Source organism: Erithacus rubecula (genome assembly GCF_903797595.1).
Source record: "Erithacus rubecula genome assembly, chromosome: 16".
Taxonomy (NCBI): Eukaryota; Metazoa; Chordata; class Aves; order Passeriformes; family Muscicapidae; genus Erithacus; species Erithacus rubecula.
Window position 1 is genome coordinate 10,754,429 of NC_136668.1, and position 25,374 is coordinate 10,779,802.

General features: G+C 43.1%; 1 protein-coding gene across 1 annotated transcript in view; it reads right to left on the reverse strand.

The window, feature by feature from the left end:
- ADAMTS2 (ADAM metallopeptidase with thrombospondin type 1 motif 2) overlaps positions 1-25,374 on the reverse strand; it is a gene marked incomplete at its 5' end in the record, with an annotated part of 171,886 nt that overhangs the window by 13,077 nt on the left and 133,435 nt on the right. Inside the window, 12 exon segments of the mRNA XM_079320047.1 lie at positions 1,036-1,199; positions 2,666-2,746; positions 3,351-3,357; positions 3,360-3,476; positions 4,278-4,411; positions 8,180-8,355; positions 10,294-10,439; positions 17,233-17,346; positions 18,780-18,912; positions 21,028-21,171; positions 22,744-22,849; positions 23,672-23,828. Coding sequence (XP_079176173.1) covers positions 1,036-1,199; positions 2,666-2,746; positions 3,351-3,357; positions 3,360-3,476; positions 4,278-4,411; positions 8,180-8,355; positions 10,294-10,439; positions 17,233-17,346; positions 18,780-18,912; positions 21,028-21,171; positions 22,744-22,849; positions 23,672-23,828 — 1,479 coding nt within the window.

Consider the following 25,374-nt stretch of genomic DNA (forward strand, 5'->3'; position numbering starts at 1 on the left):
CCTGGAGGGGTTTCAACCTTTTAGCTGCACTCAACACATTTTTTCCCTGATGAAAAAGTATCTCCATCCTTATGACACAGAGTTTCTAAACTGCATATTAAGAAAGACTGTTGTTGGTTTAGACTTATTTTCCTTGCCAGCATTGGACTGACATCATGATACTAATTTTTTTCCATCTCCCATCACAAAGGAAGGAAATTTTGTACCGAAATGATAACAGATAGTTCCACTAAAAGACAAAGCAAATTCAACTGCAGAAATAAGTAAAAGTGACAAAGAAAATTGCGTATGTTTCTGATAAAACAAAATATTATTATGATAATCTTAGAATTCTGCAAAGCTTTTTGCTTAATCTTGACAGAAATATAAACTATTTGAAAGAGGTTTTGTTATCACACTGCACTAAGACAAATGCAAGAAAATGGAACTCAGTGTGAACAAAGTGCAAAATATTGGTCCTTTGGAAACATAGTATTTATTCTTTCTTTGAAGTTCAGCTGGTGTAGCTCAACACACTACAATTGTTTTCAGAGGATTTTAAATCAACTAACCCCTGCTAATTGAAGTCTATTGTTTGCTAGTTTGCAGTGAAAAAAAGAATATATTTAGGTGTTTTAGGGAACTGTGGAAACAGTTTTGCCCTGAAAAAGAGAGCCAGGAAGCACAGGAATCCTGCACCTGGATTGCAGGATACATTTTCAAAACATGGGTGGGAGAAGGAACTATTAGATCTAGCTGATGTGAACCATTCTGGCCTTTTTTTGATTGGTGCTCATAAGGATAAGTAAGCTGCAGCCTTTACTCAGTGGCTGATTGCTATACCATCCACAGGAAATAACCAGGACAGCTGGCTGCTCAACACACACCCCTGAATTATAACAGCTCTCCTACAGAGCAATGAACTGCGAGAAAGGAATTAAAATACATCTCCTATTGTCTTATAACTGAAGCAGATGTCTCCTTGCAGCTCACAAGAGGAATCTGAAGGATTTGCTGGCCTGCTCTGGCTCTGGAAGGTGGTTCCATGTGACTCACCAGGATAACTATTCCCTGGCGCAGCGGCCCCATGGTCTGCACCGTCTCCCTGCCGTCGTCGTTCCGATATTCCCACTCCACACCCATGTCAATAAACACTTTGGAGTCTGGCACGTAGTTGTCTTCACTTAGGATGAATTTCCCCGTTTCACGGTTTTTAATAGCTGGGAACAGCACAAGGAGAGTGAATATAAGAGGTTCATTTCTCATCTCCGGTTTTGTTCTGCTTCGTGTCCCAATGGATGGAGCTGAAATGGCCGGTGTGCATTTTCCCTCTGTTCCCTCACAGGTTTGGAAAGACTTTTTCAGGTGTTTCACTGAACTGTCAGTGCTTTTCTGCTCAGCTCCAGGAACATCAGCTGCCCTTTTTTCCCTTTTTCATAGCCTGCCTTGCCAGAGAAATGAGGCCAATGCAGCTGCACCACAGGGGTCCAGCTGCCTGCTCCCATATAACAACTTCTGGCCAAATCTGAGCCAATTTGAGAGCCAGTGGGGGTCCCAGAGCTATTCAGCTCTTTCATATGTTGTAAGGCAGCTCAGGGGGCTGTTACTGCTCCATCAGAGAAAAGATACTGAGCTAATCCCCAGCAGGTCCCACAGTGAGAGAGAGACTATAGAAACAGCATTAATTCTCCTGCTCAGATCCAGTCCTGACACCAACACAGCCCTGTTAAGCTCCTGCTGCTCTGCAGGCACCTGCCACTGCACACAGAGCCTGGTTCCTCTCTTCAGCTCTCACCAGTGCTCCATCCCTCACCTGGAGAGACTTCAGCCACCTTTGTGTGAGGACAGGTTTACCCCTGAGATGGACAATTTGCCCTCCTCATTAGAAGAAGGGACTATTTGTTATGTAACACCAGATGTTAACTCCATTCTCACTCTGGCAGCTACCTGAGCATCCTGTTCCCTCAGCAGTGGCCTCACAGAGAGCCAGCTGTGCATGTGCACAGCACCCACCCCACCCCAAGAGAACTCTGTCTGAACGAGGATTGATCCCTGATCCACAGGGCCAGGCTGCCCTGAGCAGCAAGGCAAACATTCACTGGGGAAAAGCTGGCATGACTCACATTAGAATTAGCAGATCATTGGCTGTGAATCTACCTCCAGTTAATAGCAGCCAATTAATAATCACTGCTTCCCATTGATTCCAGGGCCGTGGAGGAGTGGTTTTCCATGACCTCCTAAACTGCTGCATTGATTTGGCAGCCCTGTGTCAGCAGTGGGGCAGAATCTGGTACAGATCTGGACATGGCTGGGAAATCACTGAGGGTGGGAAGCACAAAGATGCACACAAAGACCATAGAATGGTTTGGGTTCAAAGTGCCTTTGAAGATCATCTACTTCCAACCCCCAAAGATAATGCACTGTGCTCCACAAAGTAACTCAGTGCCTCTTCCAGCAGCTTTCACACGTGCACATACCAACACAGAGATCTGGCTGGGACACCCTGGAATACAGCAGGGAAATCAAATTGCCAAACAAGTTTCCTAATTTAACATACTTAGAGAAAAGTACATTGTGTGGGTGGGTAATGGGTAAACAAATCTATAAACACATTGTCAGCCCCAGAGACAAAAATAAACATCAGAAAAAATTATTTTGACTGAAAATTTTCCTACTTGTTACTTACCAAGATGATGAGCAGTGGCATCTGTTTCCTGTATAAGCAAATGCCTTGCACCAGCAGGAATTTCAAGCATCTTAATGTACCCTATATTGAGGTAGAAAAGATAGTTATGGATTAATATGCCACAAGCAGGGAAGCTTTGTCTTAGGTTTTTAAACAAATCTTATATTCTGAAAGTAGGATGTATTAAACAAGATGAACCTAATCCAGCATTATTCCCATTTCTGTGGCAGGTGATGGAACATGACAGGGACAAAGGGCTTTGGGTCAGAAGAAAGATGCCTGAAGTATCAACAACAGGCTTTGCTTCAGACTAAAATGGGCTTTGAGTGCTGTGTGCATGCACAGAGACCACACACCCCCCTCCTGCCAGTGCCTGATGATGACACAGCACTGCAGCATGGAGTGTCAGAGCAGCTGGGAGACAGCAGCAGCAGAGCCCACAGCTCTCCAAGGAGGAGCAGGGAAGCCCTTTCCCATGCACAGGCCTTGGCACCAGCAGCTTTCACTGCTCACTGGACACAAGTCTTATTTTCAAATTATAAACACACCTGGAAGTAAGTCCAGATTGTTTATTGTAATTAATGATGCTGCAAATTGTTGGTAATTGTCCTGGCACTTCCCATGAAACATAAGAGATCAAGAAAAAGTACCCTGAATTCCCCAGGACAAACCACACTGGATGTACTGACCTTGCTTTTTGGTACTTTGAAAATGTTCTTTTCACCACTTTGCAGTGGGAATTATCTCCTCCACAGACACCACACTTATCTTCCTGCTTCGTGGAACCTATGACCCTGTCACACCCAACTTTCTGTGCACAAAAGAGAGAATCAGTATTTTATTTATCCACTTTTCAAGTCAAATGAGCCTTCACTTTACATATCAACCCCCAGATTCTGCAAAGCAGCACACCTCATGGTATTCTCCTGAAAGATCAACACCTAAACAGATTCTAACACTTTCAGTTCCTGTAATAGCTGTCAACTGGGTGATTATATTTTTATATTGTGCTTCACAGTGGTTCTCTTACTGAGGGAAAGCAGGATGGGCAAGGAAAAGCTCTTAAGCCTCAGCTTATTTTAAGACAGATACTTAAATTCCAGGAGATTCTAGGCATCTGTGTGGGGATAAGCACCTCCACCAGTGCTTTGCTAGTCAGAGACTAATTCCTTTGAAAGATGACCTGCAGCAGATCCCAACTTAGAGGAACTGTCATTGATTTTTTAAAAATAGGATCATCAAATACCGAGAGAATGCACATCAGCCATTTCCTAACACCACTTTCCTTGAAAGCTGCTGTGTGCTCCTATTTCATTGTACATTCCACCCCCACTGAACCTCAGCAGGGAGAGCTTTCCTTGAAAGCTAATTGTAATAGTTCATCTTCAAATACTGCATGAGCTATTACTTGTGTAGGTAGGTGCTTTTGGAATCGAGTCACACTGACTTGCACGGCAACTGTGAACATCACATAATATTGTGACAACAATCCTAATGAAACCTCCTTATTGCCCAAAGTGTTGTTATACTTAGTCATTCTCAGAGAGGCACTGGAGGTAGAATTTGAGTTGTTTTCACAACACTGAGCTCTGAAGAAGCCCCAGGCACTTACAAGGCAGTCCCCCCTGACACAGATGCTGTAAGGATCCTTGTAGGAGCAGCGGGTCCCGTCGTGCACCATCCTTTTCATGTACACCACATCCCCTGTCTCCTGGGACTCACAGTACAGGTGGCACCTCTCCTTAGCTGAAAAATAAAACAACCCAAATTGTGCCTGTTCAGCTCTCAGTTTAGCTGCTGATGTTGTGAGCAGCACTTTCAGAGAGTGTTGGCTCTCCCTTCCTCCTTGCACACATCACAGAGCCCAGCATGGTACCCATAAATCATTGATGCTTATCCCCTTTGAAAAATTCTGTGATCTCTTGGAAAATGCTGAATCATAAAGCATCCACGTGTCACCATTAGGAGACAGACTTAAAAATAACAGATCATTGACTTTGAGGGGGAGATCTATTTAATCCTTTGCAGATGATGCTATCTGGCAGAGCTCTCCTCAGTTGCATGACTACCTGTGAGAGATGCTGGTTTCTCCTGCACTGTACTTAAATGAAAAAAAAAGCCAAAGTAATTTTCCCATTAAAAGCAGCTGTTTGACACTGAGTGAACCTGGCATTCAAAATTTCTTCAGAGACAGCTGGGCCATAGCATTTCATCCTAACCACAAAGTTAATTTTCCCTCATGGTTGTACTTGCATTTATGATAATCTAAACCATTAAACAAGATGAGATGTCAAAAAGATTCAGACAAAAAAGCATTTTTTTTACTGCTAACACATGCACAAACAGCCAGACAAGCAGTATTTTCTCTAATCTGCTCCAAAGAGCTAAGAACAAAAAATAAAGCTGAAAATGACTAGTCAGTTGCTGAATAAAGTTGTATTCCACTAGTGTATTTCATTTCATCTGTCTCTTGCTGTCCTCAGTCCCATAATAGGATTCACTATGCTTTCCTTGGCACTGAAGAGCAGATGGCCTTTCTGCTAGATGAAACAAATAGAGATTCTGCTATTTTAACATGATTAAAAGTTGGAATGTTTTTCCCACCATTTAAAACAATAACAACCTTTCCATTATAGCAACTCAACTGAAATAAATCTTCACAGGCCCTCTGCGTTCTTCCCCTGTACGGTTCCATGGCCTCTGCCCTTTTTTTATAAAGTCCTTGTTATTGCTGTTGATGTCCCCAAGGCCACTGGGTATTGGTACATCAGAGACCTCTGTTACTGCTCCCAAACCATGCAGAGAAGTCAAGCTGAAAATCCAGGGTCTAGTCTACTAAAACAGGTACTTTTTTAGTGCACATTCCTAATAGGAGACTATTAAGGTCATAATAATGACAGACCTACTGTATATATAAGAAACAGTGCCCAAGATAGATGTGTACACACCAGCCCTGGGTATGCACCCACCCCCACCCCACACATACCATGCATTCACTGCATGTCATTAAATGAAAATATCAGCAGGTCTGACTGGGTGCCAACAACTCTGTACAAAGGCTTTATTTTAGAGATGGTTCTGCTCCCACTGCTCCATGGGAACAGCAAGTGTGCAAGTGCTGTTAAATTAGACCCTGTTACTGCAAAGAATTATTTCCTTCCTATTCACTGGTGCTGGGCACAGCAGATGGGTGTGATGGTGTGCCTGTCCACTGCCTGCCCTGTGAGTCCCCATTTGCCTGAGGCTGGAGCTCCCAGCTCCCTGCTGCCCTGGCAGATGCTCAGTGCAGGAGTCTGAGCATGGTGGGGCTGCTGGAACAGCACACAGGCCATGGCACAACAGGGCAGGGGATGCTCAGACACACTGGGGTGTACCCAGCTCAGTGGCTTTTCTCTGCCACAGCATGAGGCACTCCTCTCTGCTCTTGTGCCCTGACAATGTGTCAGACGTGTCCAGCTGAGCTGCCTGTGAAGTGTATGGATTTATGTCACTTCTGAGCCACAACTGCATTATCCTCACAAGTATGTCACTCATAGGCCTTATCCTTACAAAAGGGAGTTCTGAATAGATTTGATTTCAGGCATAAGCTTGTCTCTTGGCCTTGTTTTCACACAAAAGCTGTTCCCTCTAATCATCCTGCACAGGTAAACCTGAATCTCAAGGTGTCTTCAGTTATGCCATAGTTATATTGGAAACCAGCAGAGCCCAGGGATCAGTGCTCAGACATCAATGGGCTGGTTTCTGACACAGAAGCCATTGAATTTAATTGAAAAAAATATTTTTGTTTCACTGGTCTTTGCAGCAGACTGTTCCAAAGGCTAAAGCATAAGCAAAGGTCCTGCAGGCCTTCATCCCTTCACCCTATGCCACCAAAGCTATTTCATGAAATTAAGCTGTGAGACTGTGTCTGTGCCTTTGAAAATCCCAGACTGACCAAGAAGGCATGAAAAGAATGAGGGAAGAACTCTGGGAACTGTTTGGGAAGAAAGTCAGGCAAATTAATTATAAGGAATTTGCTATTAATTTCTGGCAGAGTATCCTCTCACTGGAATGCAAAATGATTCACCCAAAGTGACCCTTCCCCTCCCAGTGATGGGAGCTGGGCTGAGGGTGGGGTGGGTGCCCAGAAGATGCCCCTTGCTAGGACAACCCTGCCCTAAGAATTTGCCAAGTGAAGTGACAGGGCTCAAAGCCAGCGAGCAGCTCACACTGCTTATTCAACAAGTTGAGACTCATTGCCCTGTGCCTTTTTGTTTGCTAAAACATCACAGTGTGTTTTCTGGCAGGGGCAGACATGGCCCAAATCAACCAGCTGCACTTGCATTGGCAGTCAAGCCGAGGCATTAACAGGAACAGGAACATTTTTGTTGTAGGAGGTGATCTCTGTCAAGAGACCACAACATCAGCCTGACCTTGCTGGTTGAGAGCCAGCACCCATCCAACCCAACAGCATTTGCAGGAAGACACAGGAACAAAATGGAAGCTTTTCTCAGAATAATCTCCCTGTTCCTCCCACACTGCAGTTTGGGGACTTCCAAAATCATGGCTGGAACTTGGTGTTCAATGGCTCTTAATAGACTGTAGAACTGTCAGGAATTTTTCAAAATAATTTCTAGAACTTTCTGGCATCTGCAACTTTCTGTGGCAGTGAATTTCAAGATAATTAGATGCTTTGTACTAAGTCTTTCCTCTTATTTGTTTTAAATCTGCCACCCAATAATTTTATTTGATGTTCCCAGGCTTGTGTTATGAGAAACTCAATAAAATTATTCCACGTTCAGTTTCTTTGGGCCACTCACAACTCTGTAACTCTATCTTTTTAATCTAAATCCTTGTTTTTCCAGGGTGAAAAGTCCTGGTTTATCCAAACCCTCCTCATCCAGAAGTCATTATTTATGTTTGCTTTATTCTGGCCTGAGTTCAGCTCGGGGTTTTGAGCAGTGTGGGCAGCAATGAGGTGGGGACAGCCTGAGCTGCACTGGCTGGGTGTTTAAAGTGCAGATAGGATGTGCAGATACACAGGGACAGGTCAGTGTTCTCCACCTCCCTTCACAGTCACTGAACTGATCTTTTCCTAAAGCTTCCCTCCTCTTCAGAGCCCACCACTGTACAGATTCACACACACACACACACACAGAGGTTTTTACTCCCATATCCATTACTGGCATTCATTAACACCAAACTTCCTTTGCCTTCTTCTGTCACTCAGTGTCACAAGTTCCTTCTGCAGCTCTCAGAGTGCAGATCACCCTCCCAGGCAAAACCATTCCCTTTTATCTCATGGTAAATCCATTTAACTGCTGCCATTGGGGAACAGTGGCCAAAGTTTTTTGAAAATCCGAGTACACTGTATAAATTGAATCACTCATACACTGATACTCACTGATCCCTCCAAACAACTTCTAACAGATTTAGGGGGCACGATTTCCTGGGAAGACATTTTACCCCTCCCTCCATAACTTTTTATTCCTATTTGCAATTGATTTCAGCTTTCACAGGAGTGGGGCTGCTCACCATCAACATGCTCATAGGGGAGCCAGTGGTGTTTGGAGTTCTGGTACTCGAAGTAAGGGTCCCACTGCTGGCACTGCTCCTCCCTGAAGTCCTCCAGGTCCTTGGGGCACTCCTGGGTGTTGCACAGCTGGAACTCGTAGCTCGGCCCCACGCACGTGCGGCCCCCGTTGGCAGGACTGCAGCAGGCACAGAAACCCCTGGTTAGTTCTGCCATTATTCATTAATCAGGTGTCTATCAAATCTTTTGAGCAGCAGTTTTTTTCCCAGTCATATCAGTATGCACCTGATGAAGCCAGGGCTCTATTTCTGTATGCACAAGGTATATTTTCTTTCAAAACTCGCTGCCACTATTTAGCTGTTAAAAAGCAACTCCTGCAAGTAGAGGTTCAAACTACTTGATAAAGACAAGAAAAGCCATTTTCTCGGTGCAGCCAGGAGAGGAAAGCCCAGCAGAACTCATTCCCATTCACCCCTAATGCAGCAGCAAAGGCACAACAGCCCAGCTCGGTGCTGAGATGTGCACCACATCCCTGGCAGATTGAGAACACTGATCAGGACCTGGAGCTGGGTTTGCACCCTCTCCAGGAAACACAGAAACATTTTCAATAGCACATTGGGCTCTTCTGACATGCAAATAGGTTTTACAACTAGAACTGTGCCCATGATTATAAAGGTCACTTCTCTATTGCCAAAGTAATAAAGGCTGAAAAGAGAGCTGGCAAACTTTTTCTTAACAGAACAATTTCCATCGGAAAATGCTGCTTCATACAACTAAAAAAAAACCCCAAATCAATGATAAGACGATTTTTAATACTAGTCAAGTTCAATTGCTTTATCAACAAACCAAGAAATTAAATGTTAAAATATTCTCTCTGTTAAAATAATTTAATTCTGACAATTACTTTAGTTCTTGCTGTTAGGATCTTGACATTTAATGATACCACACCAAGATAGCAATAATTACACATTTCATATCATTTGTACTAACTATACTTTACTTCCATTGTTACTGAAATGGAATCATTCTACATTATCTAGATGACCCATATGTAAGTTATTAAATCAAGACAATTTAAAATTCCTAAAATTAACTTTGAGAAAGTTCAGATCACAGGAGCTTTGTTACAACTTGGAATGAAAACAGCTGGAAAATATTTTTAAACCTTGTTGAAATATCCTAAAAGGTGGATTAAAGAAAACTTTTAAAAAGGTTTAAAAAAATCCAGTAAATCACTGCTATTATTTCATACTCACATTTTAAAATGAGATATATAGGACCATAAACTTTTACTTAGGCTTTACACAGCACTGTATCAGCACTTTCAAGCATAACCAGTTTAATGGATGAATAAACTGAGAAGTAAAGATGATTCATGACTTGCTAAGGGCCAAAAGTAGAATTTCTGACAACTTATGCTATAGGTCAGATTTAATAAGCACCACTCAGCACCCTTTAGTGCACTGCTGCTCTGGTCATGCACTGAGGATCCTCAGCCTCTGCACATCAGCTGGGGGTGTCACTGTGGGTGTCACTGTGTGGTGTCACTCTGGGGTGTCACTGTGGGGTGTCACTGTATGGTGTCACTGTGGGGTGTCACTCACTATGGGGTGTCACTGCGGGGTGTCACTATGGGGTGTCACTCACTGTGGGGTGTCACTGTATGGTGTCACTGTGGGGTGTCACTGTGGGGTGTCACTGTGGGGTGTCACTGTGGGTGTCACTGTGGGGTGTCACTCACTATGGGGTGTCACTGTGGGTGTCACTATGGGGTGTCACTCACTGTGGGGTGTCACTGTGGGTGTCACTGTGTGGTGTCACTGTGGGGTGTCACTGTGGGGTGTCACTGCGGGGTGTCACTATGGGGTGTCACTGCGGGGTGTCACTGTATGGTGTCACTGTGGGGTGTCACTCACTATGGGGTGTCACTGTGTGGTGTCACTGTGGGGTGTCACTGTGGGGTGTCACTGCGGGGTGTCACTATGGGGTGTCACTCACTGTGTGGTGTCACTGTATGGTGTCACTGTATGGTGTCACTGTGGGGTGTCACTGTATGGTGTCACTGTGGGTGTCACTGTGGGGTGTCACTGTGGGTGTCACTGTGGGTGTCACTTACTGTGGGTTGTCACACTGCCGTGTCCTGTACTTCACCCCGGTGCCACACGTGCGGGAGCAGGAGCCAAACTTGCTCCATGCCCCCCAGTGCCCATCCTGCTTCAGGATGTCTGGTGTGAGCCAGATGCAGTGACCTTTAAAGCAATGCTGAAAGACAGAGCCAGATGTCACAATGATTAGATTATTAACTTACATCAGATGAGAAGCTCTTGTACAACACACTATAATTTTCAGCACGAGTTCTGGATTTTTTCACCTCTCCAGTAGAAAGTAGAAGGACCTGCTGTCAGATTGTGCCCATGATCCAAACTCAGATTTTATAAACATACACGTTCAACATGCACATGTGTGCACACAGGTTTCAAGCCAACCAAGTTTGTTAAACTGCTCTCAGTGTTATATTTCCTCATCACCTGTCTGCAGCAGGGATATTGTTTAAGGGAAATGGCAGAATCCCAAATCTTGGGGGCTAAGAGTGACATCCTGCCTCCACTATTGCCTGCAGCCTCTGCAGTGGCAGGAGCTCTGCCCCAGCACCATCCTGCCCAGCCACTCCCAAATCCACACACATATTCCTATAATAAATGCCATCAGCAAAGTGCCATGGAATTCAAGAAAACTCACATTGCAGACATTAATGCTGTTAAATAAAAAGTTTTTAAGTGTCTCCCTGGAGATCTCATGGTATACCTGACCAAAAAATCAGAAGGCATTCCTTAGGGACAGCTGTGGACAGTGCTACAGCTGCACAGTTCATCAGGCCCTTCTTGCTTTCTCCTTTCTTTTACCTGGTTTTTCACACACTCATTCTACAGCAGTTGAAACACAGAATTTGCTACATTCCCCAAACCATTAAGGTATTTATTTTATTTCTTTAAGAGCCTTCATAGCTCCAGTACTGATCATCTCTACTGTCATCTCCTGTTATAGAAACCTGTCAATGCCTTTCCACTAATTTCTCCAGTCCCTAATCAAGGAATTATTTCTCAGCTGAAGTCACAAAGAATTCTTCTCAAGGATCACAAGATTCTGGCCCCTTTCAGTACTACTTCTGCTTTCATAAAAGTCTACTGATGAAGTGTGGGTGCTGGAAAATATATTCCAGCAAACAAATGAGACTGCCACAGTTCGTCTGTGTTAATGGTTACTGCTGGGATGAGAGCTCTGGCTCAGGAGCACAGATGGCTGCAACAACAAGTGAAATCAGTCACTTACTTTCCTTAACATTCAAGTCAACAACAACATTTTACACAGCTTAACAAGCCCTGGAACGCAGGAATTTGGCAGGCTGCACAAGACAAGCATATGGCTAAATGCATGCTGCCAGCAAAAACAAAATCAGGAGATATATAACAGGAGAGCTTTCTTGAGCATAGAGAGATTAGTGATCTGGAAGACAAATCTAAGAGTGAAGGATAATCATTAATAATGCTGAATTTAAAGAGAGAATCATTAGTATAATGGTGACAAGGCACAGCTTACTGATTTGCTAATCTGCTCCTTATTCATGCAATTTATTTTGGGGCTGATTTGGTTGGACAAGGAGTAGAAGAGAGAGTAGAAATTAGGTTTCAACTATTTTTTTCTTTCCCATAACTTCAGATATTCGAATTCAAAACCTATGAAATAGATGAGTTACCATAAAGCCAATTATACCAATCCTGCTCCAGAGCTGTAATGGGCAGATTTTTCTTAGATGTCTGACAGAAAAAGAGATAATTCAGCAAAGTGTGAAAGAAATGCAAAATCCTGATATGTCCTTTGCTTTTTTTGGTTTAGAAACTCAGGGCTGTACCCTTCAGGGACTGTTTACTTGTGGCTTTAGAGAGGTTTGTTTGAGCAAACAGGCTGAGTCGTGGGGCCCTGCACAGCCTGGGGACCATTCAGTGATGCAGGGGAAGCTGGCAATGGTTCAGCCTGTCAAGAGACATTTCAGCTGGCCTTGGAAGCAGATGTGAAGTGACAGCTCCTGATCTGGGCTTGCTTACACATCCTTTTATCAGGCTGCTGCATCTCTCAGGTGTGAGTTCCACAGCAGTCACCAAATCCACTTCAGGAACCATTTAGCCTCTGCTCATTGTGATGATCCAGAATGCAGTGCTTGGACTCGTGGAGGAGAGGGAGATGTGATGACACTGTATTTCCCAGCCTTTTCTCCCTGCTTTAGTCAGGAAGAGCAGACAACCTCTAACAAACCCCTCTCTGACATTAAGTCTGGTCCCTGAACTGGAAGGCAAACATCAAAAGGTGTTATTGACTTTGCTGTGTAAAGGGAAGAGCAGCACTGGTTTTTAGGGGAGAAGCTGGTCAGATGGTGATTGTTGGGAAGCTGAGGCAGAGCTATTAGGAGAGAAGCATTTGTGTAAAATGAGTCACCCCCAGCTCTGCCTTTTTTTGTGGGTTAAGAGAAAAGAGCCTACAGAAAACAAAATGATTCACTAACAAATCTTACTCTGGGCAGATCCATGCAAGAAAATGCATGAGAAGGTAAAACCAGAGACAGGGCAATCTCCAGTGTAATAAAGGAAGTTAAAGCCAACCCTTCCCATTGCTACTACATTAACCACATAATGAGGTGAAAAAGGGCCAATTTCAAGTGTTATTCCCTTCATAAACAGGGGGTTTCACTTCAAGAATAAAGCATATTAAAGCATCTTTTTTTTTTTTTTAATGAGAAAAAAATGGGTAAATGCAAATTGTTTTCTTAATTGAAGACAAGATGACTTCTTGCAGACTCTCCTATTTTTCTGGCAAACAGGGCAGTCCAAAACAAGTGCAATTTCCAGGACAGGGAGCTTAAATTTCTTGCAGTAAAACATTCCACTGCTGTTTTCAGCAGTTCTTTGAAACAACTGCTGTGGATGCCAAAAAAAGAGCCAGCGTGTTCCTGTGGGCTTAACACATCTCCAAGTCAATTTTCCAAGAAGAGACTTGAAGATCTTCTGTGGGTATCTGTAAGTATTTTATATGGGGCAGCAATGGGCACCTCTCCAACCTCTTCACTGGATGCTCCTCATCCTCAGCATTGCTGGGGGTGCTCAGTTCTCCTCCTCTCCTGAGGTCCCATCAGGAGTGGGTTACTTGTTTATTTGTATTGCCCATCACACACAGGCTGGCTCGCTCTGCTCCATCTGTTTGAGAATAATTAGCTGCAAGGGATGAACTGAAAGTTCCAACACTGAGGACTACTCTGAGGCAGTAAAAGTTTCTTCAGTGGAGAATCAAGTGCTCTCCCAGTTTCTGTGGTGACTAACACAGCACACACTCACCCATCTGTCTCCTGTCTCTGAGAGAAGCTGAGGTCAGCTTTCTCAGTGGGAAATTTACTGGATTGCTTTGAGTACACATTAGTGTTTTCAGAAACCTTTTTTCTTGGTCCATTTTTCTGCTCAAAAAATATCTATTTATTTCAATATTTAATCATTCCCTTCCTTTCCTGACAGAGTAAAAAAAATCATTCCAAGTTTTACTTAGATCATCTCATTAGCACAGTGCAAGCAAAGAGATCTGCTAGGTTTGTGCTGGATCCTTGGCACAGAAGCCAAATCCAAGATCAACATCAGCTTGGTTGGCAGGGGCAGCTACCAGGCTCTTACCTCTCTCCAAGAAAAGAGAAAAAAGAAAAAAAAGGAGGCTCAGGTGGTGCAAACCTTGATGTTAGTCACTGCAGCAAGCAGATGGACTCTAGCATGTGATCTCCCTGCGTGACTGACTCTGGGTTTTATTTCTACCCTGTGGAGAGCAGTTAGCTACTTCAGCTGACATAAATGTCCCCCAGAAGAGTTTCATGTTTAAAAAATGGAATAACAAAAACTGATGATAGATTTCTGAAGTTTGCCTGGATTCAGAAGCCTGAGGCTAATGGTAGAGCTGACAGAATTATGTACAAGTAAATAAATTATCAGCTGACAGCATATGTTTTCTTTCAATCTACAGAATTCCGGGCAGAGTTAAGATTTGTACAGTTATATCTTGTCTGCATGGTTTACTACAGCAATTTGTGGAGTGTCTTTGACTCCACAGCAAGACTCTGAACCTCCATGTGCTTAACTTTACACACTGGAGTTAATTTGTGGAAGGTAATGTGACCATTGCAAGTGACTGCATGATCAAAGCTTCACAAAACTGAGAGAAACTTCCCTCTTGCTATTGAAAACTCAATCTGGTTTTAAAAAGTCAAGCTGGGAGCAATATAAATTATTCTAATTCCTTTGATTCTATCAAAACAGTAGTTTTCTTTTCTCAGTGGGAAGCTCCAGGAGAATATGCTATTTTTTTTATTTTTATCTTTAAACCCATCAAATTATTAGTTTGCTGCCAATTACCATGATGGTTGCTCAGTATCTCCAGTTGCACGAGAAGACTTTCTAAGATGTTTTCAAAATGGTAGAACCTCACTCTTTTGGCAACTTAGTTCAAATAACCACAGGCACAGAAGAGCTTACAAACATTTACATAAATATACATTTATCTGTACACATATAGACAGCATTAGAAAGTCTCATCTTCCCTTTCAAAGGGTCCAGGGCGCAGCCTGGCTGTGCAGACACATTACCACCTTTCCTGCTGAAAATATGCTACAGATTTCATGTCTCCCACCTGGCTGTTCTTCCCCCTTGACCACCAGTTAGGAAGGAGGCAGCTGGGCTGGATTCTCCTCAATGGCACCTTGCTGAATTTGGGATCAGTTCTCAGTCAGGTGAAGACCAGCCCTAGGTGAGTTCTCACCGTGTTCCCTCCCCAGCACCACTCACATTTCTGGCATCCTCCCCCTCAGCTGCATCACAGCCAGGATGTTTCTGTGACACATCAGCAGTGTTGTGATTGGTTTGAGCTTAAAATAGGCCCTGGGAATTAGTGGCATGAAATCATGAAAACTGCAAGTCTCTAAAGCGGGAAACAAATGAATCTTTCTCAATTGACATCTTTAATTGCTTATGTTGCTGTATTTTTCTGGCATAATTCCAAAGAAAACAGGAGATGGTGTTTGAAAGTATTTTCATTTTTCTCAAGAGCTGATGAGGTATCCTGGGAGATGTATCTGAAAGGAAGCTGCCCCACAGCAACTGAGTCCCAGCTTTGGGCAGTAAATGCATTTTACAGCCCTATGCATTCAAGCAAGAGCCTCTGTATTATCCCAGTTGGTGAAGAGAGTGAACAGAAGGCAAAATCAAGGGCAGGGATAAAAATGAAAGGAACTGATGTAAAAACATTGATCTGATGTATCTGTATTAAAAACACCAACATCTAATAAATACACTGGTCAAACACTTGAGCTCAGATACATAAAGTCAGCTATATAACCTTCAGAACTCACACAATTTAAAAAAAAACCCCCAAAACATTTTGCTCAGACTGCTGAGCCTTGTCTAATAAAATGGTTTTCATTTTACAATATTTTCTCAGGTTCTTCTGGAAGGTGGCAGCAAGTTTATTTATCAAAAAACTGGGACAGGTCCCTTGAGAATAAAACAGTCAGAGTCCTATCATCTACTGAAACTTCAGAATGTGCACATACTCTCTTGCATCTCTGCTGAGCTCAAATGCCTGGCTGTCTGCACAGCTTGCTGAAGCCTTGGATCCCAGGTTCTAGTCCAAAGAAAATTTTTACAGCTGAGTTGCATAATATCCTGACAAACTGTTTATAATGGAAGCATTGACAGATCCTTAACTGTAGGGTTACAAATTCCTTTTTTCTTCTCATTTCTGTTCAAATACTAATATGAATGAATAGCTCAGGGAAGAGAGTGATGCAACAAAATGGAATATAACTGTATTTTTCAGTTGGGGGTAATGAATATTTTTAATATAAAAATCAAGATAAATAAAAGGTATCCAAATAAATTGTCTATAATTTTGGATTGGAACCTAATTCTTTTTTCTTTCTTAATTTTGTTTTTTAATAAGAAACAAAACTTTCATAGCAGGAATAATTTAAAGAAGAGAAAACCAGAACTGAGTGGTTTGCATAGAGCATGACTTGCTGGGGAATTAATTTAACATAATGTTTTCATAAAAAAGACTTTCCAAACCATAACAGCAGCTGCTAATATGGTTCATTTATCGCATAAATGATGTCATACACTGGGTTGTAAAAAAACCTTTCCAAGTAGCGACATCTTCCTCTCCCCCTCAGTCACTGCATCCAAAGACCAGGGAAGCCAGATTTTTTTCATCAGACTTCAAAGGAGTTGGAGTTTACAGAGCCACTGTGAGCAGAGTGTGATCTCCAGGGAGGAGCTCTGGGGCTGAGAGCACTGAGCTGAGCCTTTGCCCCCTCACCCCATCCCTCCACTGCTCCTCCCTGGGCTCTCCAAGCAGCCAATCCACCTGCACAGACCTGCCTTTCCCTGCCCAGCCCCTCTGGGCTGTGTGGGTTCTCTCTAGCTGGACTCAGCTCCCAAATCCATCCTTTCCCTCTGGGAAGCTCCAGGGCTGTGGCTTGGCTGCACCTCCAGCCCCACTGCTCACTGCATCCTGGCAGCACTGCTGATCCAAGAACAACACCCTGACCTCAGAAGAGTCGTAGGAGAGTGGAAATTTCCCCATTTTTGGCTTGTGTGGGGCAGATACTGCCATGAGGTGCCAGGGTTTAATGGTCCCAGAGTGGCCATGCAGGACACACACACCAGCCCTCATCCCACTGCTCAGAATCACAGAATATTCTGAGTTGGATGGCACCCACAAGAATCATCAAGTCCAGCTCTCGAGTGAATGGCCCCTTCAGGGATCAAACCCATGTGCCATTAGCACCATGCTCTAACCAGCTGGGCTAATGCTCAGCACTTCACTGGCACTCAGGACTTTGCCCCACATCTCAGCAAACCTCAGCTCCTCCTGACAGGTTCTTCTCTTGCTCCTCTTGATTTTGAGGGGAGCATCCCCAGCTGCACACAAACACACGTGAGCACCCGTGGGTACCCAGGGCACCTGCTCTCACCTTTCCTGGTGCACACATGGTCCCGTCCAGCGGAGGCCCTTTCTTTGTTTTGCAGAAATAGGGGTTCTCGGGGTGGCTGCACCACAGCTGCTTGCAGGGATCAAACGTACGGAACTGCAACACAGGAAAGAAATCAGAGTGGATGATGCTGTGAGAGAGCTCCCGCTGGAAACTACTGCAGAGGCTGCAGATGGGGGTTCTTTCCCTAGGTATGAAATGCCAGCTGTTAGTGCTGATCCCTGAGGATGGCTGTGGATTGAATATTTGAACATTCAGAATCATCACTCTGAGGCGAGATCCCATCTGCATGCAATTACTGGAATAAAGTCGGGCAAAAATAGTTTTACACAAGTGACCAACCAGTTTCCTCAGGCAGTGACACACTCTGCTTTTTCTTACAGCTTCTCCAAATGGGGCTGCTTCATTCAGCAAACAAAGCAAAAAATCCCTCTGCACCCATGGGAGATGGAAATGAACTGCTCAGACTTTAGCTCAGCTGTTGTAATCCCCTTCTCAGGGGGACGGAAATTTGAGATCAGGTCCCCAATCCAGTGAATAAATCAGCATTTTACCTACAATGCAAAGGAGAGGATGGGAACCACCCACCACAAAACATACTAAATCATGATGTCTGGACATGGTTTTGGCTATTCTGAACAAAGAAGAATAGAAAGTCTCCATCTCCTAGGCTCTGGAGGATGGCTGTAAGAAAATATTCTCTTTGGCTGGGACATTCTTTCAGCATCAGAGGGAATTGTGTCAAGACACAATACTATACAGCTCATGCTCTAAAGGTTCTCCTCCATTATCAAGGGACACTGCTCAGCACATATATTCCTGCAGATGGGAATGAAAGCAGAAATGTTATGTGTCAGCAGCTGCCAGCAGCTGAAAACGTCTCTTTCCATTTAATATTTTGTTATTCTTCAAGAGCTGGGGGTGGGAGGCACAGTCCTGCTGCAGAGGACTCCATCTTCTGAGGCCAGTCCATTGAGAATTGCACTAATCTTGCCTTGCTTTAAGTTTAGACTTTGTCTCTTGTTTTCCTCATACATGAGAGTCAGCCATGTCATCAAGAGTCCTCACAAGTTGCTTTACTTGCTGTCACACATATTTTCTCTTGCAAAGTATCAAAATGCATCACACTTCCCATAAAATTGGATCATAAAAGCATGCTGCCCTGTGCTAACATCACGAGATGTGGCAGCAAATCCATCTCCTCCACATGCTGGTGGGAGTTTTGCAGTGAAATAACCAGCTGCCAGCAAGAGGAGGCTCAACAGCACAGCAAGTTTGTTTGCTTGACAAGTACAGATCTTTATGAAACTACACAATAATTACTTCTGTAACTTCAGTTAAAAAAAACAAACAAACCAAGAGATGCTTAGAACAACATATATGTCAACATTCAGTTGCTAATCCTCGCTTGCAGCTACCAGGGCACGACATCTTTCCCCGTGGGTTTCACTAGGCTGTCCCTATTAAGGACATTCCAGAGACACCGAGGGCACTCCTGGCTGAGAAGGAGCAGAAGCTGAAGTACTCACAGCTGTGCACATCATGTATCCCAGCCCGAAGTCAAAGCGGCACTGCTCGTTCATGGAGTAGTGAATGCCCGGCAGCTGGGGAAGGGAGGGCCAGTCGTGCTCGAAGGGATCGTCCCGCAGACAGTCATAGGAACTGCAACAGGCAGAAATTACACGAACAGATGGGGCTGTCAGGCTTGCACACTCTTTGTGGTTTCATTGCCTTTTTGTTCCAAACAAAATAGAGCCTACAATTTCTCAGATGCTCGTCCTGAAGAGCAGCTAATATTGTATTTACTCTCACATTCAGTTTAGCATGTTACATCCACCTTCAATGGATTCTATACATCTTTTTTTGAAGCCCTTCCATTGTAATTTCCATTTAGCTTGCAGGTAAATTCCTATCAGTCTCCAGGCTCCTTATGTGAAAGGAATCAAAGGAAGAATCCACGAGACCAAGAAGAAAAGAAAGTTTAATTAATTTTCCATTTGTGGAATTTCTTGCTGCCTGCAGCTGTCTCTCAAGTGAGGTTTCAAAAGCAGAGGCCAGGGTAACCAGCCCAGAATACCATTGAACTTACAGTTTCCCTTTGTCTTCCCTGAGAAGCAGTGACTCATTTACAGAATTCACCAGTGCCTGTTCTCTCTCTCTGCTTCTCCTGATCACTCCCAACTCCATCCATAGTTTAAACTAAGTTTCCTTTCTGTGTGACCAGCATAGAGGTTTCTCCTCTGCTCCTAAGGAGTGAGGAGAGCCTGCAGAATTACATCTGAGCAAGTCATGCCAGCACAAAGGACTGAAGCTAGTGCCACCAAATGGTTAACACAGTGTAAGTATTCATTGATTCACAACAATCAGAGTCGACAGGATCTCTGAAATGTCTCTCAGTTATTTAACAGACATGAGGACACCATACACAAGCCCATCCTGGCAATCATTAAGATTGCCTTGAAGTTACCAATAGCTGAAAGCAGAATTTTGAGGTTAGATTTACTTCAAAGCAAATCATTGTTCTGTTTTGTTATAAGACATTTTAAAAATAGTTGTATTTAAAAGAACGTAAAGCAGCTCTCTAGGCCAGATGATTTTTATTTAATGGCTAAAGCTCTGGAGGATCTTGCTAATTGAAACAATCACACTTCCCTCACAATGTTTTTATTCCTTATTGCCACACCTAAGATATTTATGATAATAAAAGTACTGACGAAAAGACTGACTCATGTTTACTTCACATATGTTGCTGCACTTTTTTCCTACTTATTTTCACCTATTGTTGGTTATGCTAGTAGCTTCCCCATATTTTTTGTACAACTTTCATATAACAAGGGGAGGCTTTATTTTTCTGTAAGGAGAAAAAAAAAAAAAGGTCATAAACAACAGAATTTGTCAGGGAACTCCTGCACAGGTCCAATGTCTGAAGTGTCAAATCCAAAAGGAAGGCAAGGGGCATGGATGAAGCTGTTTAAACAGAAAGAAAAATTAACTGAAGGACTAATTCTAGAACCATGTGTGTTCTTTAGAGAGGAGCAAATACAGCCTTGTTCAGTGTCCAGAAAATGAACAGACATAAATGAAACGAGAATAGTTTAGAATGGACTGACATCAAATGGAATACGAGATGCAGGGTTGTGATAGAATTATGATAGAATTGTGGTAGAATTGTGGTAGAATTGTTGTAGAATTGGGTAGAATTGTTGTAGAATTGCTGTAGAATTGTTGCAGAATTGTTGCAGCATGCTCCCTCTCAGTGTGCAGAAAATGAACAGACATAAATGAAACGAGAATAGTTTAGAATGGACTGACATTGAACGGAACGTGAACGGAACATGAGATGCAGAATTGTGATAGAATTGCTGTAGAATTGGGTAGAATTGTGGTAGAATGGGGTAGAGTTGTTGTAGAATTGTTGTAGAATTGTTGTAGAATTGTTGCAGAATTGTTGCAGCATGCTCCCTCTCAGCGTGCAGAAAATGAACAGACATAAATGAAACGAGAATAGAAGGGGCTGACAACAAACAGAATGCGAGATGCAGAATTGTGGTAGAATCATGGTAGAATTGTGATAGAATTGTTGTAGAATTGTTGTAGAATTGTTGCAGAATTGTTGCATGCTCCCTCTCAGTGTGCAGAAAACGAACAGACATAAATGCAACGGGAATAGAAGGGGCTGACACGAACGGAAGGCGCGGCGCAGAGTTGCCGCGGGGCTGTTGGAGGATGGTTCCCAGTGCTCCCCCAGGGAAGGGCAGCCTGCAGGGCAGTACTCACTGGAGGTAGCGGTTCAGCTCCTGCTGGCTGCAGCGGGACCAGTGGAAGCGGTGGAAGGCAGCCTGCACCAGGGGGGCCATGATGCTGCCCAGCCGCACCTCGTCCCCGCAGCGGTTCCCTTGGCCGTCGTGCTCCATGCCCAGCCTGCCACACACACACAGCGCTGACCCTGCGGGCCCTGGGGCACCAGCAAGGTCTCACATCCCACAGACATTGTTCCCACAACTCGTGGCAGGGTGAGGCTGAAGCTAAAGAGCTCATCTGGAGTAACTCCCATATAGGATTGACCCTTGAGGGTGCTTTCATGTCATTAGCACAATTTGCTTACAGAAAATGCCCACAATCCACTAAACCCACTACAAATGCCTGTTTTGGATTCCTGTGCACATGCACATTTGAGAATCACTACAGCTAAATGTGAATCCACTTCTGAATTACTGAGCCTGCCCACCCTCCAGGAATACTAACAGAAATGTAGCCAGGCTATAATCTGGAGCTATTCAGGACTTCTAAAAAAATCACACCTTAGCTTAATTCAAAGTATTTTGCAACTGCAGACAAGTCCTTTGCATGGAAATAAAGAAAAGCATCACACAGAAAGCTAGTTCAGACAAGCTGCTGCTGCTGCCCAGAAGCAATCCCACATTGTTTAAATGTGAAACAGCCTGGAAAGTGGTGGATGCTTTCTAGAAAATTACCCCAAATTACAGATACTTTAAAGTTTCTTTTTGGCTTTATTATGAATATACTTGTTCCATTTCTTTGTTTGATCTTTTACTGCATTTTTAATTAGCACTGTTGAACTAATCTGGGAAATATCTGTCCACAATTAAACCAAATTAACAGATTTGGGCTGAATATGACTGACTTGAGGGTTTCCAACTTTCAGCAGTGGTGTCTCTTCTAAAGCCCATGCTATGTTCTTTTTATTCTTAATTCAAAAATTCTGGAATCAAATACTATCTGTCTCAAATAGGTGTCCCTGTCTAAGATATGGGTATGGTGATTTCAATAAATTTTGGCTCTTTATTGTTAAAAAAATGAGAAAGGGCCTGAAGGCTTTCTTAGGAAAACAGAATAGATGGAAACTGTTCAGAAAAAGCCTTCTGGTAACTGTTATTCCACCAAAGAGAAAATGGGAAATCAGTGGGAGTTCTCTGCAGGGAAAACAAGGAAACTAAAAAGATCTGGGAGAAACCAAAGCTCTGACAAATGCTGCCCAGGCATTGGTTCAAATCACATCAAAAGGTAAAATTATTGCATTTTTATATATGAGATATAGAACAGTTGTAACTGCAGTGCCTGGCACCTTGCTTCTATACGGTATTGTTTCCTTTATCAGCAGTAACATGTAAAGATTATGTGCTTATTTAGTATGGACTGCTTGCAAGGATACTGTGTTCCACTGACTCTATGAAATCATATTTCTTTATTATGGGTACTTTACATTTCCACCAGGAGACTACAACACATCATTCAATCTAGTCTCAGAGCAGCCCTGGAAGATATTTTGGTATTAGTTCTTTTTTTCCCATTTGGAAACCCCAAAATACAAAGCTTAAGGTCATAAAGAAAGCTTTGTGAGAGCTGAGACCTGAAACTTGAGTTAACTCTAAATATTGTTCCTTAATATCAATTGCATGTGTCCAATATCATCAGCATTTGTCTGTATCAAAAACCATTTCAGGTACAACCCAGATGTCCAGTTGTACTCACACATGACCAGTTTCGTGAGCCACCACAAATGCAGATGAAAATCCATCTTCATGGTTGAGAGTGCAGCTTCGGACAGGATGGCACATCCCAGTGACAGGAGCATAGCCTGTGAGAATCAGCAAGTGTTTCAGAAAACAAACAAAAACACAAAAATCAACGTGGTGGGAAGCTCTAGGGCGAGCATCTGTTCTTTGTTGTGACACAAGTGGTCCTCTCAAGACCTCTGCCCCCAAACATTTAACAATGCCCTCCTTCATCTACGAAACAGATGAAACCAGCCTGTTGAACAAATTAAAACTTTCTGGCTCACCAACAATATTCTTGTCACCTCTTGGACTGCCTTACAGTTGCCTTTTTTAAGTGCATAAGACAACAGAGGCAAAGGACACCACGTGTTGCTGTGTGGAGGAGCCCAATACCAGACCCCAGGGAGAAAATCCCCAGCCAGCTCTGTGTTGACAGCAGTTCTGGCCAACTCAAAATGAATGGGAAAGCTCTGAGATTTCTCTCTTCTGGTGAAAAACCTGATCTCACATGAAGCAGAGGTCTGAAAAAAGGAAAAAGTGGGCAGCTCTTGGCCCTGCTGTTCCAGACCTCTCCATAAGAACATTTCTTGCAATTCAACTGTAACACAGCAACGGCTTTGGAACTTCTGAAACACAAAACCTGTTCTTTAATCTTTGGGCATTTTCAGGAGTGTTTACACTTGTATCTTGGCTTCAGTAAGAACATAGAAATGATCCAATAGGTAATCAGTAAGAAAGGATAAAATAGTAAGTGAAGCAGTTACAACTAAAAATGACCTAACGCAGAGCTCTGGGGGAAAGAAAACACAGAGCACAGCTCAGCAAAAGATATACCATTAAACTTTACATGACTAGCCTGGCTTGGTGATAAATGCAAATGCAACACAAGCCCAGACACACACCTTGCATGCCTGATGGACCGAAATCCTGCCTGGTGAGGAAGATGGCATGGTCGTGGTACTCGGCGTGCGCGGTGTCGGGTTTCTGCTGCAGGTACGCCCAGCGACACACGTTCTCCAGGCTTTGAGAGGGGTTCCCAATCTCTATCAGGCTCATAGACTGCAGTCACACAGGGGAAATAAAGCATCAGGAGTTGTTTATTAAAGAGTGGGCATTTTTTTTTTCCCAGATTTTTCAGGCTAAACTTGCTAAACACCCCATTTCCATCACAAGTTTGCTCTTGATTAAGAGATACTTAGATTTCAGAAACAAATTCTACAGGACCAAGAAAGCAAGAAAATAGGTAAATTTCATGGTTAGGCTGTGATTTCTGCCTTTAATGAGATCTAAGACATAACAAAAATAGAAAATAGACAAGAAATAGAAAGATGTGTATTTTAATGACAAAACTGATACCTGGCTGTGCACTCTTATTATTTCTATGCCACCCTGGCATCAGTTTTCATCATTTTATCATCTCTTTACCATCACTTCCAGTCTGGATATACAGCTCCTGATGGGGCCCATGCCACTTTTGGGACCACAACAGGTCTCAACCAGGAGAGACTGACCCAGTGCTGGGGAAGATCAAAGCCTGATGGCTTAGTGAAGCCTATCCCAAAAACTGCAGAGAGCCAGCACCCTGTCCTGCTCATCAGCAGCTTCTGTCACAAAACAGAGCTGGTTAGGCTGTTCTGTCAGACCTTGGCACACTCCTGGATGCCCTGTCAGTGTAAAACTAAGTGTACTTTTTCAGCTGTACTTGAACCATTACTTCCAGAAATTGACTTTCTCAGTGACTGTCTTTTAAATTGTGTTTTCTTTATCCCATTACTCAGCTGAGGTTCATTCAGAAGGTGGAACACAACTTCCCCCTGTGGGATGCCATTCTCCATGTAAACCACGTTACATGGGTGGAGAGCTGACACAGCCTGGCTGGGTCCAGTGAGCTGATGTGTTAGGTGAGGTGCAAAGGGCAGTTCTCTTGAGCAAGGAAGAGAAAGGTATTTTAAAATCCAACTATTACATTTGCCTTCTTTTTTTTTTTTTTTTTTTTTTTTGTTTGTTTGTTTGTTTGGCTTTTTTTGTTGTTGTTTTTGCAGTAGTACTTTCTTAATGAGCTCTCAGCTAATTCTGCTTGATATTGTACCTCTGCTAAGACTTTAGCAAGCTTCTTGTATGTGGGATATTGTAAAATGTATGACTAACTGACCTGTCCCAGGCCTTCCAGGATTTGTAAGAACTACAGATGTGAACCTGGCTTTTCATTTGCAAAATTTATATTACCATGACAACATTGTAATCATAACAAAAACCACTACAGTTTAGATGCTATGCTGTACTGCAGGCTTTTGGCATTCCAAAATACTTAATGTAGAGCAAAACTTAGCCTAGAGCCAAAAATAAGAGAGAAGTAATACAATTCATGTTTAAATACAGATGCAATTGACGTGTCCTCTAATTGAATGCATGATGGAGTACATAGAGTATAGACTACACAAAAAAAAATCCTCAAAGGGTTGTGGAAGAACAACTGGAATTGATAAAATAAGTGTCTGCCAAACTGAGGTCTGATTTTGGCAAAACTAAGATATTACAATTCTGCAAATGTTCAGAAAAACAAATTTATAAACCAAATAGAGGCACAGTTTGGATTCTGATACCA